The sequence below is a fragment of the Furipterus horrens genome, unplaced genomic scaffold (assembly GCF_987537825.1).
Source record: "Furipterus horrens unplaced genomic scaffold, mFurHor1.1.pri manual_scaffold_3, whole genome shotgun sequence".
NCBI classification, from domain to species: Eukaryota; Metazoa; Chordata; class Mammalia; order Chiroptera; family Furipteridae; genus Furipterus; species Furipterus horrens.
The window spans coordinates 116051458-116069915 of record NW_028327173.1 but is presented as its reverse complement, the minus strand read 5'-3'; the positions used below and the strand labels follow the sequence as shown (position 1 = coordinate 116069915).

Sequence of the window (18458 nt, the reverse complement as noted above, 5' to 3'; positions counted from 1 at the left end):
TATTTTCCCCCAATGTCCACTTAGCAAAGAGTTCTTATAAATGGGTACTAGATTTTATCAAATGCTTTTTCTGCATCTGTTGATATGATCATGTAATTTTTTATTTTATTTTATTGATTATGCTGTTACAGTTTCCCAATTTCTTTTCCCTCTGCTCCCCTCCACCCTGTGACCCCCCTCCCTCCAGTTGTACTCCCCCTTTTAGTCCATGCCCATTGGTTGTGCATATAGTTCTTCTTAACATATTCTTGTCTTCTCCACTCCCTCCTACTGTGCTTCTTAATTCCTGCATCATCTCCCTCCCTTTTCCCCCTTCCACCTCCCCACTGACCTCCCCCCAATATGTTACCCATACCTATAATTCTTTTTTCCCTCTCATTGCCTACTTAGTTTGCCTTTGTTTAGATTCCCTAGCTTCTGTTGTTGGTTGTTGTGATACCGTTTTCATTTTAATGTTCAAAATTTTGATCCTCCTTCTTCTAAACCAGTCCCTTCAGCATCCCATATAACAGTGGTTTGGATCTAACAAACTCCTTCAGTTTTACTTTGTCCTGGAAGCACTTTCTCTGCCCTTCTATCCTGAATGACAGCTTCGCTGGATAGAGTAATCGTGGTTGTAGGTGTCTGATTTTCATTACTTTGAATATTTCTTGCCAGTTCCTTCATGCCTGCAGAGTCTTTTTTGAGAAATCAGCTGATAGTCTAACTGGGACCTCTTTGTACATAATTCCTTTCTTCTCTCTTGATGTTTTTAAGATTCTCTATCTTTAATTTTTGACATTCTGATTATAATGTGTCTTGGTGTGGTTCTCCCTGGGTCCGGTTTATCTGGAACTCTCTGTGCTTCCTGGGCCTGTAAGTTCATTTCCTTCCCCAAGTTAGGGAAGTTCTGCTTCATTATTTTTTCACATAATTTTTCAATTTTTAGTTCTTCTTCTTCACCCTCTGGCAATTCTATAATTCGAATGTTCATTCACTTATAGCTGTCCCAGAGGTTTCTGAGCCTTTCCTCATATTCCTCACTTTTTGTTTCCTCTTTCTGCACTGGTTGACTGTTCCCTCCCTATGTTCCGATTTGTTGATTTGATCCCTGGCTTTCCCTTCCTTACCACTTGTATGTATTTTTGTTCATTTCAGCAGGACTAGCCTTCATTCCTTCCCTGTCTTGATTAAGTCGCGCTGTTAGATCTGTAAGCTGCCTTATGACTATAGCTCTGAACTGAGCCTCAGAAAGATTCTCTATTTGTTCATTGGTCAAGTCCCTTATTTGCTTTTTTGTTAGCTGCGTCATTGGTATTTCAATCATTAATTGTGCCATTCTGACAGTTTTGTTTATCTTTCCTTCTTGGGCGGGGCGCTGTCACACCTCCTACGCTGTATTGGTCGGAGCCCCATGTACTCGTCACAACCCAGCGACCTTTCTCACCACACGGTGGTGCTTTGCGTGGGGGTGGGGGTCCAAGATGGATTCCTGCTATTACTCTCCACTGAGAGACCGGGAGCCTCTTCCTCCATCTCCACGCCCTCCGTGCCTCACAGTCTGAGACAATGAGGGTCTGCCTTCCCTGGCTTTGGACTCATGATCCCACGGGTCTGGTCTGCAGCCAGGGCTGGCTTCCAAGTGCTTCTCTCTCCCCCCAAATACAGGTGTCTGCTTACTGAGTCTGCTGCTCATTGCTGTATCTGCCGCCTCCAGCACAACTCGATCTTTCAGCAGCGGGTTTGCCCCTCCTACACATCCAGATGAGCACCACTTGTTTATGACTTCATACGTTGGACTTCCATGTAGCTTTATTTTCTGGATCTTCTGGTTATTTCTGGTTTTGCAGTAGTTGTAGTCCTTCTTAGTTGTGGAGGGAGACCAAGTGTGTCATCGGTCTAGGCCTGCATCTTGGCCAGAAGTCATCATGTGATTTTTATGCCTCATTTTATTTATGTGATATATCACATTTATTGATTTGCAGATATTATACCAACCTTGCATCTCTGGAGTAAATCTCACTTGATCATGGTGTATGACCTTTTTAATGTACTGCTGGATCCCATATGCTAATCTTCTGTTGAGGATTTTATCATCTATATTTATCAGGGATATTGGCCTATAATTTTGTTTCTCTTTAGTGGCTCTATCTGGTTTGGGAATTAGGATAATGCTGACCTAGTAAAATGAGTTTGGGTGTCTTCTCTTGAATTTTTTGGAATAATTTGAGAGGATAGGTGCAAGTTCTTTCAATTTTTGGTAAAATTCACCTTTGAAGCCATCCAGTCCAGGACTTTGTTTGGAAATTACTGCTTCATTTTCACTAGTTGTAATCTGCCTATTCAGTTCTCTGATTCTTTGTGATTTAGTTTTCAAAGATTGTATGTTTCTAGGAATTTATTCATTTCATCCATCTTGTCCAATTTGTTGGAATATAGTTGTTCATAATGTTTTCTTACAATCATTTGTATTTCTGTGGAGGAATTTGTTACTTCTTATCTTTCATTATGATTTTATTTATTTGAGTTGTCTCTCTTTTTTCTTGATGAGTCCAGATAAATGTTTGTCAATTTTGTTTATCTTTTCAAAGAACCAGCTCTTGGTCTCATTAATGTTTTGCATCATTTTTCTAATTTTATTTTATTGTTTATTTTATTACAGTTGGCCCTATATTTCCCCCTTTGCCCTCCTCCATACAGCCCCCCACTCCCTCAGGCACTCTTAAACTCAGTTTTATTTATTTCTGCTCTGACCTTCATTATTCCCTTTCTTTTACTCACTTTTGACTGTGTTGTTCTTTTTCTAGTTATTTTAAGTGTAAAATTAGATTGTTTATTTAATATTTTGGACACTGCTAAGACTAGGTTCAAAAAATTTTGGTTGCTGTGTTCTCATTTTCATTTGTTTCAAGGTATCTTTTATTTATTTCTTGATATCATTATTAACCTATTCATTGTTTAGTAACATGTTATTTAGCCTCCATATTTTTGTGTGCTTTTCAGGGTTTTTTTGCGATTGATTTCTAGGTTCATACCATTATGGTCAGAGAAGATGTTTGATATGTTTTTAATCTTCTTAAGTTTATCGAGACTTGTTTTGTGTCTTAACATATGGTCTATACTAGAAAATGTTCCATGTGCACTTGATAAGATTATATATTCTGCTGCTTTGGGATAAAATGCTCTGAAGATATCAATTAAATCCATCTGATCAAGAGATTTCGAGATGGCTGTCAAGTAGGAAAATGTCTCACACACCTTCACCAAGAACCAAAATGGAAAAAAACTAAAGAGGGAAACAATCACCCAAAATAAACCGAAGACTACCCGAAAAAAAGACTCTTAACCAGGATAGGCAAAAATCACCTTGAAACCAGTAGGAAGGGTAGGGATGTGAAAGAGGACAGCCCAGTTCACACAGGCTACTGGCTGAGGGTGCGGCACAGGTCGGGAGCCTCCCCCTTGTGAGGAGAGAAGTGAGGACCACAGGCTGGGTTCCCAATTACAGAGCACTGATGCCAGGATCAGCTAGCTGACCACATAGCACCCAGCAGTGAAAGACCATGGGGTTTTTGTCAGCTGGGGAGCAATGAAGCCTGCTGGAAACAAAGTCAATATATTTTTTTTCCTTAAAGGGGACAAACCATAGGTTTTGTGTTTGCAGCCACTAACACTGAGCTCCAGCAAAGGGAGGTTGGCACAGACTGGAGTTGTGTGAGGAGAGTCTGGAATGGGAGGCACTGGGAGAGATGTGGGGGGAGCAGCTGTGGGGATTTCTGTGCCAAGATATACCTGGATCCCACAGCAGCCATCTTTTCTTGAGAAGAGCAAGTCCCTCCCAGGGGAAAAGCAATTACTCTACCCTGTGGAATACCACTTGCCCCACCATCTGGAATCCCACTTACCCCACCCTGCATCTTCTTTTTTTTTTTTTTTCTTTCGTTTTGCTTAGGGTTTTTTTGTTGTTATTGTTTTTCTTCTTATTTCTTTCATCCCACCCTGCACACTGAGGAAACAGCAACATATGCAGACTCAGGGGGCTTCAGAGACTGCTTTTAGGGCACAGCCATTCCATACACTTTTCCAGGAACCAGACTGGCACTTCTCCCTCACTGGAGAGCCATAGAAACACCCTCCTGGTTTTCATCAGATCCAATATTTCTGCTCTGGAGGCCCCACCCACTAGCCCACTAGTGACCCCACCCTGCTGGGCTCAGGAAAATAATCCTGGACAGACTCAGACTAGTGGCTTGGGAGTGGGGAAACATACTCACCATCTTCCCTGAAGTCTGAAAGGCTCCACCCATGGGAGATCCAGGAGTTCTATCCCCCCAGTTCCACCCAAAGCTCTCTCAGAAACAGGTGGGTCTGTGACTACTCTAATATTGACAGCAGACCAGCAGGCAGAGGCAGATCCTGTGGTGCCTTGAGAGGTATGCTGAGTCACCCCTGGACCCACTGCTGATAAGAGCCAGCTTTGTACAACAGCTTGCCCCTTTCTGGGTGCAACCAAGACTAGAGGAATTGGCCACAAACTTTGGATCACTTATAGCTTTGAACAGGCTGCCAAGGGCTAGATGTCAACAGCACCTGACATTGGCTTATACTAGCCCCGGAAAACATTCTGGCCATATCTAAAAGGAGAACCCTACAGATAGGCACTGAACTCTGCTGAGACAAATTCCACTTTGTTCTTTTTCATTATTTTTATTATTTTCCATAGCCTTTTAATTTTCTATTTTTCTTTTTCTTGTATTTTTTGTTACTCTTATTTTTTCTTCCATATCTTATTTCACGCTTACCTTTTATTATTCAATTTTTTCCTTCTTCTTTTCTTATTTTTGTTAATCTTTCTCTTTGTCCTTTTTTCTTATTTTCCTCTTTCTATTCATTACCCGTGTTAGTTATCTTCTTTTCCCCCTCTCATAATCAGTTTTCTTTTCTTTGGTATTCTCTTATTCTTTTTCCTTTTTTCATCTTTTTCTACTATTTCATTTTTCCTCCCACTTTTATTAATTTTTGCTCTTTTGTCATTGCTTTTGCTGCTGTTGTTGGGGGAATTGCTTGTTTTGTTTTTGTTTTTGTATTGTTTTGCTTTGTTTTGTCAGCACCTGTACAACAGCATAAAAGGTGTGGTGGGTTTTCAGCCTCTCAGTTAGCCAGCCAGAGGGACAATCCCACCAATGAACAGGCCATAAAAGTCAGTACCCAAATAAAATAAGAGAGTCCACATAACCCACACAAAGGACAATCCTAGAACATCCAGCTCAGGAGATCAAGAAGACTGCACCACTGGGTCCCACAGGTCTCCTACCACATAAGCCACACTATGAAGACAGGGGGTAAAAGCAGATGTATCTAATACATAGAAACAAACACCAAGAGGCAGCTAAAATTGGGAGACAAAGAAACAACCTCCAAATGAAAGAAGAGGAGGAATCCCCAGAAAAAGAGATAAATGAAATTAAGGCAAGCAAATTATCATACAGAGTTCAAAGTAATGGTTATAAAGATGTTCAAAAAAATTTAATGAGCGTAACATAAGCATGAAAAATGACAGCAATTTAAGCCATTTACATTTAAAGTGATTATCGGTAGGGTCATATTTATTTCCATTTTATTCCTTATCACTGTTTCTTCTCCTCCCTCTCCTCCTTCTTCTTTCTTCTTTGACCCTTTAATACTTCTTGTAATTTTTGTTTGGTGGAATGAACTTCCTTAGCTTTTTCTTGTCTAGGAAGCTATTTATTTCTCTTTTAGTTTTAAATGACAGCCTTACATGGTAGTCTTGGTTGTAGGTCCTTGATTTAATCATTTTGAATATTTCATGACAATCTCTTCTGGCCTGAAATATTTCTATTGAGAAACCAGATGACAGTTTTATGGGCTCTCCCTTGTAGGTAACTTTTTCTCTTGCTGTTTTTAAGATTCTTTTGTCCTTAACTTTTGCCATTTTAATTATTATGTGTTTTGGTTTGGGTCTCTTGGTTTGGGTCTCTTTGGGCGTATCTTGTTTGGGTCTCTGTACTTCCTGGGCTTGTGTGTCCTTTTCCTTCCCTTGGTTAGAGAAATTTTTGGTCATTATTTCTTCAAATAGGTTCTCAATTCCTTCTCTATTTCTTCTTCTGGTACCCCTATGATGCAGATGTTATTACACTTCATATTGTCCCAAAGATTTCTTAAACAATCCTCATTTTTAAAATTCTTTCCCTTTTTACTGCTCCAGTTCAGTGTTTTCTGCTACCTTGCCTTCCAAATTGTTGATTTGTTCCTCTGCTTCATCCAACCTCCTGTTGATTCCTTCTAGGGTATTCTTCACTGCAGATATTGTATTTTTCATTTTTGACTTTTTTTTAAAGTATATTTTATTATGTGGTTACAGTAGCCCCAATTTTCCCCCCTTTGCTCCCCTCTGCCCAGTACCGCCCTTACCCCAGCAATCCCCCCCCTTAGTTCATGTCCATGGGTCGTGCATATACATTCTTTGGCTTCACCCTTTCCTATATTATTCTTAACTTACCCCTGTCTATTTTGTATCAGCCAATTATGGTTCTTAATCCCTGCACCATTTCCGTTTCTCCCACTCCCCCCTCACAGCTGATAACTCTCCAAATGATCCCCATACCTATGAGTCTGTTCCTATTCTGGTTTGCTTAGTTGGATTTTGTTTGTATTTTTTAGATTCATTGTTGATAGTTGTGAGTCTGTTGTCATTTTCATATTCATAGTTTTGAACTTCTTTTTCTTAAGTAAGTCCCTTTAACATTTCATATAATAATGGCTTCGTGATGATGAACTCTTTTAGCTTTACCTTGTCTGGGAAGCACTTCATCTGCCCTTCCATTCTAAATGATAGCTTTGCTTGATACAGTAATCTTAGTTGTAGGTCCTTGCTTTTCATCACATTGAATACTTCTTGCCAGTCCTTTCGTGCCTGCAAAGTTTCTTTTGAGGAATCAGCTGAGAGTCTTATAGGCACCCCTTTGTAGGTGACTCTCTGCTTTTCTCTTGCCATTTAAGAATCTCTCTTTATTTGAACCTTTGGCATTTTAATTATGATGTGTTTTGGTGTGGTCCTCATTGGGTCTAGCTTGTTTGGGGCTCTCTGTGCTTCCTGGACTTGTATGTCTATTCCCCAAATTTGGGAAGTTTTTCTTCATTATTTTTTCACATAAGCTTTCAATTTCTTGCTCTTCTTCTTTCTCTTCTCCTTCTGGCACCCCTATAATTCAAATGTTGGCACATTTAAAGTTGTCCCAGAGGTTCCCAAGCCTCTTCTCATTTTTTTCAGTTCTTGTTTCCTCATTCTGTACTGATTGTTTTTCTTCCTTATGTTCCAAATCATTGATTTGAACACCAGTTTTCTTCCCTTCACCATGGGTTTTGTGTGGACCTTTCTTTGTTTCACTGAGCATAGCCTTCATTTCTTCCCTATGTGTTTGCCGTACTCAAGCATATCTGTCAAGCCTGTGAGCATCTTTATCACCAGTGTTTGGAATTCTGCATCTGTTAGGTTGGCTATCTCCTCATCTGTTAGGTTGGCTATCTCCTCGTTGCTTAGTTCTCCCACTGGAACCTTGATCTGTTTCCCCTTTTGGGCCATACTTCTCTGTCTCCTCACCTTGACAGACTCCTCTGTTTGTTTGTCTCTGTGTCTAGGTAGAGCTGTCACACCTGTTATGTTGTAAGGGGCAGAGCCTTAGGTATTTATGAATAAACGGTGATTTGTTTCACCACGTTGTGGCGCTGTATGTGAGGAAGGGTGTAGGGAACCGCTCCTTGTGGTTTAGGGGATTGTAGCCCCGGCCTGAGCACAACTGCCACTGGCATCCCGGCTGTGCTTGTCTTTAAGTCTCAAAATAAGGCTGCGTGGGAGACATAACCGAAAGCCACTCAGAGGGTTTCCATAGGAATTGGATTTAAAGAATGCTTATTATGCTTTAGAACTTGCTCTGCTTATCTTTTAATATAACATAAACAATCTCTAGCAAGAAATGTATGAAACCTTGCACGTACTGCCAGTATGGCGTCAAGATGTTTGATAGAGCCTGACACAGACTAGTCATTGTACCCTCTGTACTAGTACATGTAATCTGTTATTGTCAGCTGTAATCCTAACGCCTCCAAGTTATTGATGATTCATGAATCTTGACCTTGTATCTCTCATGTGTATCCTCCTCAATAAAAGGCATGAGGGAAGGTCTAACTGCTTGCTGTTCTCCACTAGAGATAGCAATCACCTTCCTTCCCCCAGACATAATGAAATTTCCTGGGTAAAAGTTTGTTCCGCCATGGTCACGAAGCCTCTGCTGGACAGAGCAACTTCAAACCGAACCTAGGGTGTGTGAGGCACCTCCACCATATCTGGCGCCCAGACAAGGGGCAGACACTCAAGAGAAGTGACACCTGGAACCACTGTGGGGCCAAGAGCCAGACCATGGACAACCACACTGCACGGATTGGGAATTTTGGCACCTCGCCCACGGTAAGGGCTGCAGCCCCCAGGCTCTTTCTGAAAAAGGCTGCCTGTGTGGTTTAGTTCAGGAAGGGAGGATTTCTTTCTACCACTCTTTCTTCCACTCTCTCTGGCAGGGGTTTTTGGTTTTGCCTTTCTCTCCTCTCATTCAAAGGACCATTTGGCTCCTCTCGTTCAATAAATCGCCACAAAATTGCAGGCACGGGTCGAGCAGTTAAAAGCCAATAGGGCACTTGCCGCTTAGAAGTCTCCTGTGACAGGATAAGCTGGTACACGGACCAGGGTAGAGCACTAGGCACCTGCCAGCCACAAGTCAAAGTCCGTGCAACATCAGGAACACCGTCACAAGCACTCACTGCCCAGCCCCGTGGCATTTCCCATCAATTAGGATTTTATCAGAACAAGAAAAGTTTTAGGCCAGAAATAGGATTTATATGAGGGCTCTGGCGATGACCGAGCTCCGAAGATAAGAGGCACTTCCTCCCTCTGGCCTGAATTCTCGGATGTCCCTATGCGAGTTGGGACCTAGCAGAGGTGTCTGGGGTCAATCCCCAAGATGTGTAGGGGCCTCATAGAAAATTCCCTTCACAGAAATATAATTCTTGGCTCGTCCAGAGACATGCAAAATAAAAACTGATCATTCAGCACTCCGAGCCCTTCCAGTTGTTTTAGACGACTGGGAGAAAAACCGAGACAGGGAAGAGAGGTTGGGATGACCAAGGTGTGACACCCTTGGAAGCCCTCCTCACAAACAGCACACTTCGACACACTACACTAATTAATCCCTAGTTTAGAGTCAGGAAAATTACCGGTCCACTTTGAACAAGAGGGAGAAAAAGGGAAAATTCAAAACCAACAAAAAGGGACTCACTTCCCATGAAAAAATGGGGTCAGAGTTATCTAAAAAACAAGAGCTTTATTTTCAGTTGTTACAGCAACTGGTAAAAGGAACTGGATATCAAACTAAGGAAAAGTATCTAATTGATTTAGTATATTTCTTTTAAAAAAAGGGGGGGGGGGAGTATGGAGTCCTTCCCAAAGAATCTAACTAATTTAGCAACCTAATTAGACTTAAGTTTTAAAAAACGTATTGTATTTCTTGTAGAATGTTGAGTCAAGAGAATTGTGTATGTTGCAGAAAGTCCAAGTAAGTCATAGATAGACTGTGTAAGTTGAAAAAGAATTGTGTAGGGGAAAGGAAAGAAAAAATAAAGTGAGGAAAAAGGAAGGAAGAAGAAGGCATAAAGAAAGGAGATTGCGTATGGCATGGAAAAAAAGGACATTCGAGTGGGTAACTCAAGAATAGAGGTGAAAGTAAAAAATAAAAAGGAAAAGTAAGCATATAAGTCTTTAAAACATTGTAAATTTTAAACCTAAAAGCTGCAACCCCAAGAATGAGCCGTGTCAAGCTTGCTATCTCCCCTGCCTTCTCTAGACTCTGTGAAAACTTTCAAGGTCTCTAGATGCAGTAATCACCAAAATAAAATTGTTTCTCTTTCTCTAGCTTCAAAGCAGGAACAGGGGGGCATTCTACACTCCCAACTCCCTCCCAGGATATAGCTGCCACTGTTTAACCCCTTAATTACAGAAATAGGCTTGTCTCTGCTTTACATGCAAAAAGTCCTAGGTTTATAACATCATCAAAAATACTATCATTCCAGCAAAGGCCCTGCGACTGGGTATCTCCAGTCTTACAGACTCAAAGTTCGGTTTGTTAGTTATTATGTAAATTAACTATTTTGTACAAGTTCACTAATTACAGGTTTATCTATCTGCCTGACAAGCTCCTAAATCCACTCCAACCAGGGGACCATATCTTACTGAAGACCTAGAAGACTCAAGGCCCTACACAGCTGCTAACTAAACAACAGACTGGTCCCTGTGGTGTCCTGCTACAAACCCATATTAATCAGGAAATCCTAGCCCAACTCTCAGCCATGAAATCAGCCGTACTGTGACTGGGGGAATGACAGGATGCCCTGGTCACCTGACAACAGCTTGCCTGCAATCCTGGATTCTTAAGACTATATGTTACCCCATTAAAATGGAACTCTAGTGAGCATTCTTGGGCTGACAATATAGCATCATCTATGGAATACCTTTCCCACCAGCCTAAAAGGCCAAATTGATTGGCTGCAATTTGAACTTCATCAGCAATTTACAGACATTAAACAACTTGCTAAACAAAGTGTTTCAAACCCTAAGTAATAACCTTCAATGGCTTAGCCCTAAAAATTGGTTTCAAGGTCTAAATTTATGTATTTGGTTAATGGAAGCAGCTGGATGTTTATTAATCATTACTGTATGTCCTTCAGTGTATCTGCAAGTTGTTTACCCATAGTCATATTAAAGAAAAGCAAGTAGCAAGCTTCATAGGCCTATCTACTATAGGAATCACAAAAAACAAAAAGGGGAGATGTAGGGAACTGCTTCTTGTGGTTTAGGGAATCGTAGCCCCGGCCTGAGCATGACTGCCGCCAGCATCCTGGCCATGCTTGTCTTTAAGTCTCAAAATAAGGCTGCGTGGGAGACATAACCAAAAGCCACTCAGAGGGTTTCCATGGGAATTGGATTTAAAGAATGCTTATTGTGCTTTAGAACTTGCTCTGCTTATCTTTTAATATAACATAAACAATCTCTAGCAAGAAATGTATGAAACCTTGCACATACTGCCAGTATGGCATCAAGATGTTAGATAGACCCTGACACAGACTGGTCACTGTGCCCTCTGTACTGGTATACGTAATCTGTTATTGTCAACTGTAATCCTAATGCCTCCAAACTATTGATGATTCATGAATCTTGACCTTGTATCTCTCATGTGTATCCTCCTCAATAAAAGGCGTGAGGGAAGAAGATCTAATTGCTGTTCTCCACTAGAGAGGCAGCCACCTTCCTTCCCCTAGACACAATGAAATGTCCTCGGTAAACATTTGTTCATCGGACATAATGAAGTGTCGTGGGTAAGAGTTTGTTCTGCCATGGTCACGAAGACTCTGTTGGACAGAGCAGCTTCCAAGTAAGCCTAGGGTGTGTGAGGCACATCCACCTCAGAAGGGGTCTGAGAGGGAACAATGCCTCTTGCTCAGCACTCGCCCCTTTTCCAGGCACTTCTCCCACTTCTGTATGTGACCAGCGCCTCTCTAGCTGCTGCCCTGGCCATCGTTCCCAGAGTGGGTGGGTCTGCGGACATTCTGGGCCCATGTGGGCCCTTTAAACAAGCAAACTCTGCTGAGAGACCAGCAGTTTCTTCCTCCGCCCCAACCCCCACTGGTTTGCACAGTCAGAAGCAATGAGGCTTGATTTTCCCTGGCACTGGGACCTTCAGCTGCAAGGTCTGCTCAGGAGCTGGGAACGCTCCCCAGGTGTCCCTCTCGACTTTTTAAAATGTATGACTGCGCTTTCCACCAGCCTACTGATGCTGCCGCCACCACACCATGTCCTCTCTGCCCGGGCCCGCCCCTCCTACCTGTCTGGATGAGTATTTCTTCTTTATATCTTTGTTTGTTGCACTTCCATGCAGCTTGATTTTTTTGGAACTTCTGGTTGTCTCTAGTTTTGATGTAGTTGCATTTTTTCTTAGTTGTGGAGGGAGATGCAGCGTGTCTGTCTAGGCCTCCATCTTGACTGGTTCTTTTTTATTAAGAAATATTTATTGTTTTTGTATTTTATTCAATCTTTATTGTATGACTGGTTCCTTTTTATGGTTTCTGTGTCCTTTTTTATGCTTGCTACTTGTTGAATTTCTCACTGAGTTCTTTGAGTATCCTTATAACCACTTTTTAAAACACTATATCTGATAATGTACTTACTTTCATTTCATTTAGCTCTTTTTATGGATATTTCTCCTATTCTTTCATTTGGGGCATGTTTCTTTGTCTCCTCATTTTGGCTGCCTCTTTGTGTTTGTTTCCATGTATTAAGTTGATCTCCCAGTCTTGGTAGGGTGGCCTCATGTAGCAGGTGTCTTGTGGGACACAGTGGCACAGTCTCTTTGATTACATGAACATGGTGCTCCAAGGCCTGAGGCCACTTAGCAAATGTCCCACAGTATACCAAGTCTAGCTGCCAGTTGCTGGGTGCTTGCACATGTTTCTGGTGGGGTGGAGTCTCAAGGGGTTGACAGGGTGAGGTCAGCAGAGTGTATCAGGCCCAAAAGACCAAGATTTGGCCATAAGAAGGGAGGGCTCTGCATCCATCCAGCATGGAAGGGAAAAATAGCCCCTGTCCTAGAGCCACACAACTGTCCCAGGTTCTGTCAGGGACCTGATCTCAGTGGGGCAGGGAAGCCAGGGTCTCTCATGAGGGGGAGTTGGTGGTGAAGCTTGTAGGAAGTTGAAGGCAGTGGCCCCCAACCCAGAGCCACATGACTCAACCAGTCCAGGATTGTGTCCTAACCTCAGCAGAGCCACCAGAAGTCAAGAGTGTGGGGCCACTAGGAGCCTGGAGACTGGAGCTAGCAGATTTCCCATTTGGGAGAGATGCCAATCAATTTCATGAGAAAGCGAGGGGGGGTGGTGGCCCCCACTCCAAAGCCGTGTAACTCAATCACTGGCACCCAAAGTTTGCCTGCCCATACCTCTATATTCCAGCCCAGGCAGCTGACTCCTTAGCAGGGCCCAAGCTCCACAGGGTGGAGTGAGAAATCTTGATGCTGGGCCTATTGCTTTCCCCCAGGCTGATGCTGTATGGAGGGGAGTGCACCACCCAAGAAAGATGGTGCAGGAGAATGACTCAACACAGGGATCCCACTGTCTGTTCCCTTAGCCTTCTACCCAGAGCCGTAAACCCATCTTTCCTCACATGACTCTAGTTCACTCTGACCTCCCTCTGCTGGGGCCCAGGGTGATTGAGAATATTTTCTTCACTGGCCCTTTAAGAGGGCATCTATGTTTAGCTTACTCCCAACTCTCCATGACAGAATCCCACTGCTTTTCACAGCCTGATGTTATGTGGTTGCCTCTTCCCAGCTCTGGTGCTCTGGACTGGGGAGGCTGGCATGCAGTTGAGACCCCATGCTCCGCAGGGGGAATCTTTGCAGCTGAGATATCCCTTCAGAATCTCAGTGGCTATAGGCCAGCCCTTTTCATGTCTCTACCCTTCCTACCAGTCTCCTTGTGGCTTCTGTAAATCCTTCGTTATCAGACTTCCCTTCAGAAGGTCTTTAGTTGGTTATTCAGGTCGCTTGCTTTATATTTTAGCTGTAATTTCAGTTTGGTCCTAGGAGGAAGTGAGTATAACATCCACCTACTCCCCACCATCTTGGATCTGAAACTTTTCATTCTTTATATTTTAATATTAGACATAATTTGAGCCAAAAAGATCTAATTAAAAGTCTATGAGGTACTGTAGTCTACTGTTGATGGGAATGGAAAATAGTATAACCACTTGGGGAAACTGGACAATGTTACAGACTGAATGTCTCCCCAACATTCATATATTGAAACCTACTCACCTACTTGTGATGGTATTAGGTGGGGACTTTTGGTTGTAATTAGGATTAAATTAGGCCATGAAGATAGAGCCCTCATGAATGCGATGAGTCCTTATAATAAGAATCATGAGAGCTTTCTTCCCCTCTGTACTCTGCCATTTGAGAGTACAATGAGAAGTGGGCAGTGTAAGGAATGTCTCACCAGAACCCAACCATGTTGACATCCTGATCCTGGACTTCCAGGGAGCAAAACAGTGAGAAATAAACTTCTGTTGTTTATAAGCCATCCAGACTATGCGATTTTGTTATAACAGCCAGAACTGACTAAAACAGGCAAGATCTAGCAAATTACATACCATCTCCCCTCCACCTAGCAATTCCATTTCTTAAAATCTATATCCAGAACAAAATGACACACACACACAAGGATATTCATAGCAGCATTATTTGTAAATAAAAAGACCAAAAACTACCTATATACCCACCAATGGACTACTTAAAAGTCCTATGGTATATCCACACATCAAGGAACGGGGTCACTACAGACAAGAATAAGAATTTAACTCCATATATTGATACAGAATAATCCTCTGAATATATTAAGTGGGGAAAGTTGAAAAGTGTTTTACGGTATGGTACCTATTTTGTAAGGTAATGGGGAAGGGGGTGTACTTATATTTTCAAAATGAAACAATGGAACCAATATCTAATAAATATGATTACTTACAGGGGAATTAAAAATAAAGAGTGGAAGAGATGGAGATGCAGACAAAACTTTTGTGAATCCATCTTCTCATATAGTTTCAGCTTTGGAGTCAGGTAAATATTGTATATAATTTAAAAATATAACTATATCTCTAGAAATGAAAACATTAACTAAAATGACCTAAGTGTACATTAAATGTAAAGCAATTATTCTTTAAAAATAAAAATAGTACTTCATTTGACTCTAAAACCAGTGTTTTTATTGTTTATTCTTGTGAAATATATTCTAAGAACAAAAGAGAATTACAAAGGCATCTTTACTGCATTCATTGTTATTTATATCATATTACTTCAAAATTATAAGTATGATTAAAATAAATCAAATAGGTAATTATGTGAATATTGATAGAAATCAAGATTTTCAGGCTAAGGGGGAAAAATTAATATTCTGAATTAAAGCAAAAGCCCCTTTTCAAGATTATCTAAAAATATGAGACATTTCCAATCCTTGCATGGACAGGTCATATGAATCCATTCAAGCCTGTAGTTTACAATATCCTTAAAGATGGCACCTGGAGCTCAATTTCTTGTTCATGGCCCTTCCCTTTAGGAGGGCTGCTGGTTACCTGATACTGGCCAAAGGGTAAGAAAATCCTTGGGAATGTTACCCTTGTCTGCCTCAAGTAAAACTTCCCTGTAAGTCTGGTTAGAGAATCTAAAGGATAGAAAGCTGCAACTGCATTGAAGTTACCCACTGAACTCTTGTGTTTGGACTGCGAAATGTTTCTTTAATAAGAGTGTGGATGTGTGGCTATCCTACACCCACTTCCACTTTTCTGGCCACTACCTGTCTACCAAGAAGAACCTCAGATCTGAGCATGACTAAGTTAGCTTAGGTCAGTTCACAATTGACACATACAAAGTCATGTTTTTCAAATTTATTCTAAACATTTCACATTAAATGAAATTTAACCATAGTTACTAAAGAGCATTACCACAATAGTACAAAGACCTTTAAAAAAAAACAACCTTCAACAGGTTAAATGCCGCTCTATTATGTAAACAAAAATAAAATGAAACCCTGATGCTAAAAGGATACATATTCAGAGGTAAAATACATATACAGAAACATTTAAATATTAACATAATCCATAACTAGATCACATTCTTTGCAAGAGAGTACATATATTTGTACTCTACATCTACAAAATTTCAGAATCCTGTTAAAATCAGAACCATCTCTGGTTTATGATACAGCACAATTCATAAGGCAAAAATATAGGCATTATCATCCAGTTCTTTAATTTCATTTGTATTTTAAGGCAAACTTGGAACTTTTTGCTTGGTACTTTAAAATAAATGGGACCTACACATGATAACATTGACAAAAGCAACAATAAATTATCTCTAGTTAAATATATGTAATATAAAAAACATATGGATAACATTTTTTTTCTCTGCAGAGATGTAAACTGGACTTTTGATTCCATATTCACACAATGAGAAAACTTGCAAACCTACAGTATTTAAAACTTACTCTATTCCTCACTCTTTCCAGATGTATATCAACACTGAATCAAATACTGGAAGTGAAAACCCAATATATATCCAGCCACAGAATAATTATATCTAATTAAAACATGTCTAATTTAAAGTGCCATTTTACAAAAGGAAAAATGAGTTAAAAGGTAGAACTGGATGTTAACTTGACCTATGACATCTTATAATTTCTTAACTTTTAGACTACAGAGGTTATAGAGGTTAGCACAAGTTTATTAAACTTTAAGCAGTATATTTATTGTAGAATCTGATTTTCCTGGAAATTAGCACTTAGGTGACAATACCAGAAATTCAACACCGAAACACAAAACAGAGCGCTATATGTACATATATTTCCTTCAATGTCAGCCAGAGCCTGGATAATATAGTATTTTTTTAAAGCTTCTATATTTTGTTATCCTACTAGAAAATATATTATCAAATTCCAGGAAATTTGGAATTCTACAGACATCAGGTTTTTTTAAAAAAATAACTTTTTCATGCCAATAAAACCTAATTGAGCATTTAAGGGACACAAATGTTTATACATAAATTGGGTCTCTAATTACTTTTTATGATGGTGGAGATAATAATTAGATTCACATTTAACCGTAACAGTTTTTTGGGTACAGGTCTCCCTCGCCGTATTTTATTCTTTGAGTGAAAAACTGTATCTTATTTACATTTCTAGCCTCTATAGCATCTATCACAATATCTCATACTTATAGTAGATCCTCCATATTTGTCGTTTTCAAAAATATTTTCAAACCAAATGTTTTCCTAATACTTGATACCACTCCCTATAATTTTATATTCCTTCATATCTAAAACAATATTAGCAATAGCAAATGCAAACATAAATATCCTTTGGGCTACATTAAGAATCACATAAGTTCTATTACTATAGTCAACAAATATTAACTAGCCAAACATTCCTAAATTATTAAGTCTTCATAAAATAATTATAAAAGGCAATTATCTTCCACTGATTAGACAATTTATTACTGTCACTTTTTTCAAAAAAAATTTGGGGCAATCTTAACTGTCCCCTCCTTGATTTCTAATATATTGATATTTAACCCTGGGAACTTATAATGAAACATCTTTATCCTTTAAAAAAATGTTTTTCCATTTATTTTTAGAGATGGGAAGGGAGGGAGAAAGAGAGGGAGAGAAACATCAATGTGTGGTTGTCTCTCGCACACCCCCAACTGGGGACCTGGCCGGCAACCCAGGCATGTGCCGTGACTGGGAACTGAACCACTGACCCTTTGGTTCACAGGCTGGCACTCAATCCACTGAGCCACACCAGCCAGGGTTCTTTATCCTTTTTAACATAAGATACATGTGGCTTTAAGTTCACAATTTGTCAGCAGAGTATTCACAATGAAACTTCTCACAAATCTGTACAGAAAGGCCCTGTTGTAAAGGTATTAGTTGTCAGGTCACATTAATACCTCTTGTTGTTAACAGTACAGTAGGTTTAGCAAACCTGAAATAAATATTTCTAAATTTGGGGTTTTTTCCTCCTCCTTTTTCAGATTTCCAGAACTTGTTCTCTGGTACATGGATCCTACTATTGCCCATAATGTTTCACACTTAGTCTTCTTCAACATGAAATTCAGATTTTTTTCCAAAACAGTGATCTAATTTACCAAATGATTTATATATTTTATACTAATTTGATAGTTGCAATGATACATTGAGTGAAACATTATTAAAATAAAATGTATAACATAGCTCTGTTTACAATTAAAATAATTTTGTAGTCTTTCAAGTTTCCTTCTGGGGAGAAAGGATTAAAAATAGAATAACAATGGATTTGACAACTTTATTGATATAAAGAAAGTTGAGTTGGGACATTTAAGTATGTGATAGGATCTGTTTTAAATTGCTTTTCTTTAAATAAAGTCTAGGCCAATCACAATAGTGCACCTTGTTTTTATTCAATAGGTTTATTTGAATCAATTAAAAAGTTATTGCTCTATATTATTCTTTTTTTAAACAAGCAACATAGAAAATACTCAGCCTGTCAAGTTTATTAGTAGCTGCTGTTGAGTTCTTAATTAGAAGAGACTAAAAGTCACTTGCAAGGTTTTATAATCTGTGCAAATATTCATAAAGCATGACACTACTTATGTTTAAAGATGATTTTTACATAGTTTGGTAGTATATATTTAAATCTACAACTGGCAGGTTATGGAAGAACAAGGAAAACAGCAAATGGCCCGGCTACAGTTTTCAAGAAATAACATATACACTAACAAGTGAACTTACATTTTATAATTACAAATGGCTTCTTAACAATAGTTAAAACATTATGGC

General features: G+C 39.9%; 1 protein-coding gene across 2 annotated transcripts in view; it reads left to right on the top strand.

Moving 5' to 3' along the window:
• Positions 1-18458, top strand: part of DORIP1 (dopamine receptor interacting protein 1) — a 39974-nt gene that overhangs the window by 17890 nt on the left and 3626 nt on the right. For both annotated transcript variants that reach the window (XM_090270110.1, XM_090270111.1), the window contains exon 5: positions 14619-14708. In XM_090270110.1, the coding sequence (XP_090126236.1) occupies positions 14619-14708 (90 nt within the window). The remainder of the gene's footprint in view (positions 1-14618; positions 14709-18458) is intronic.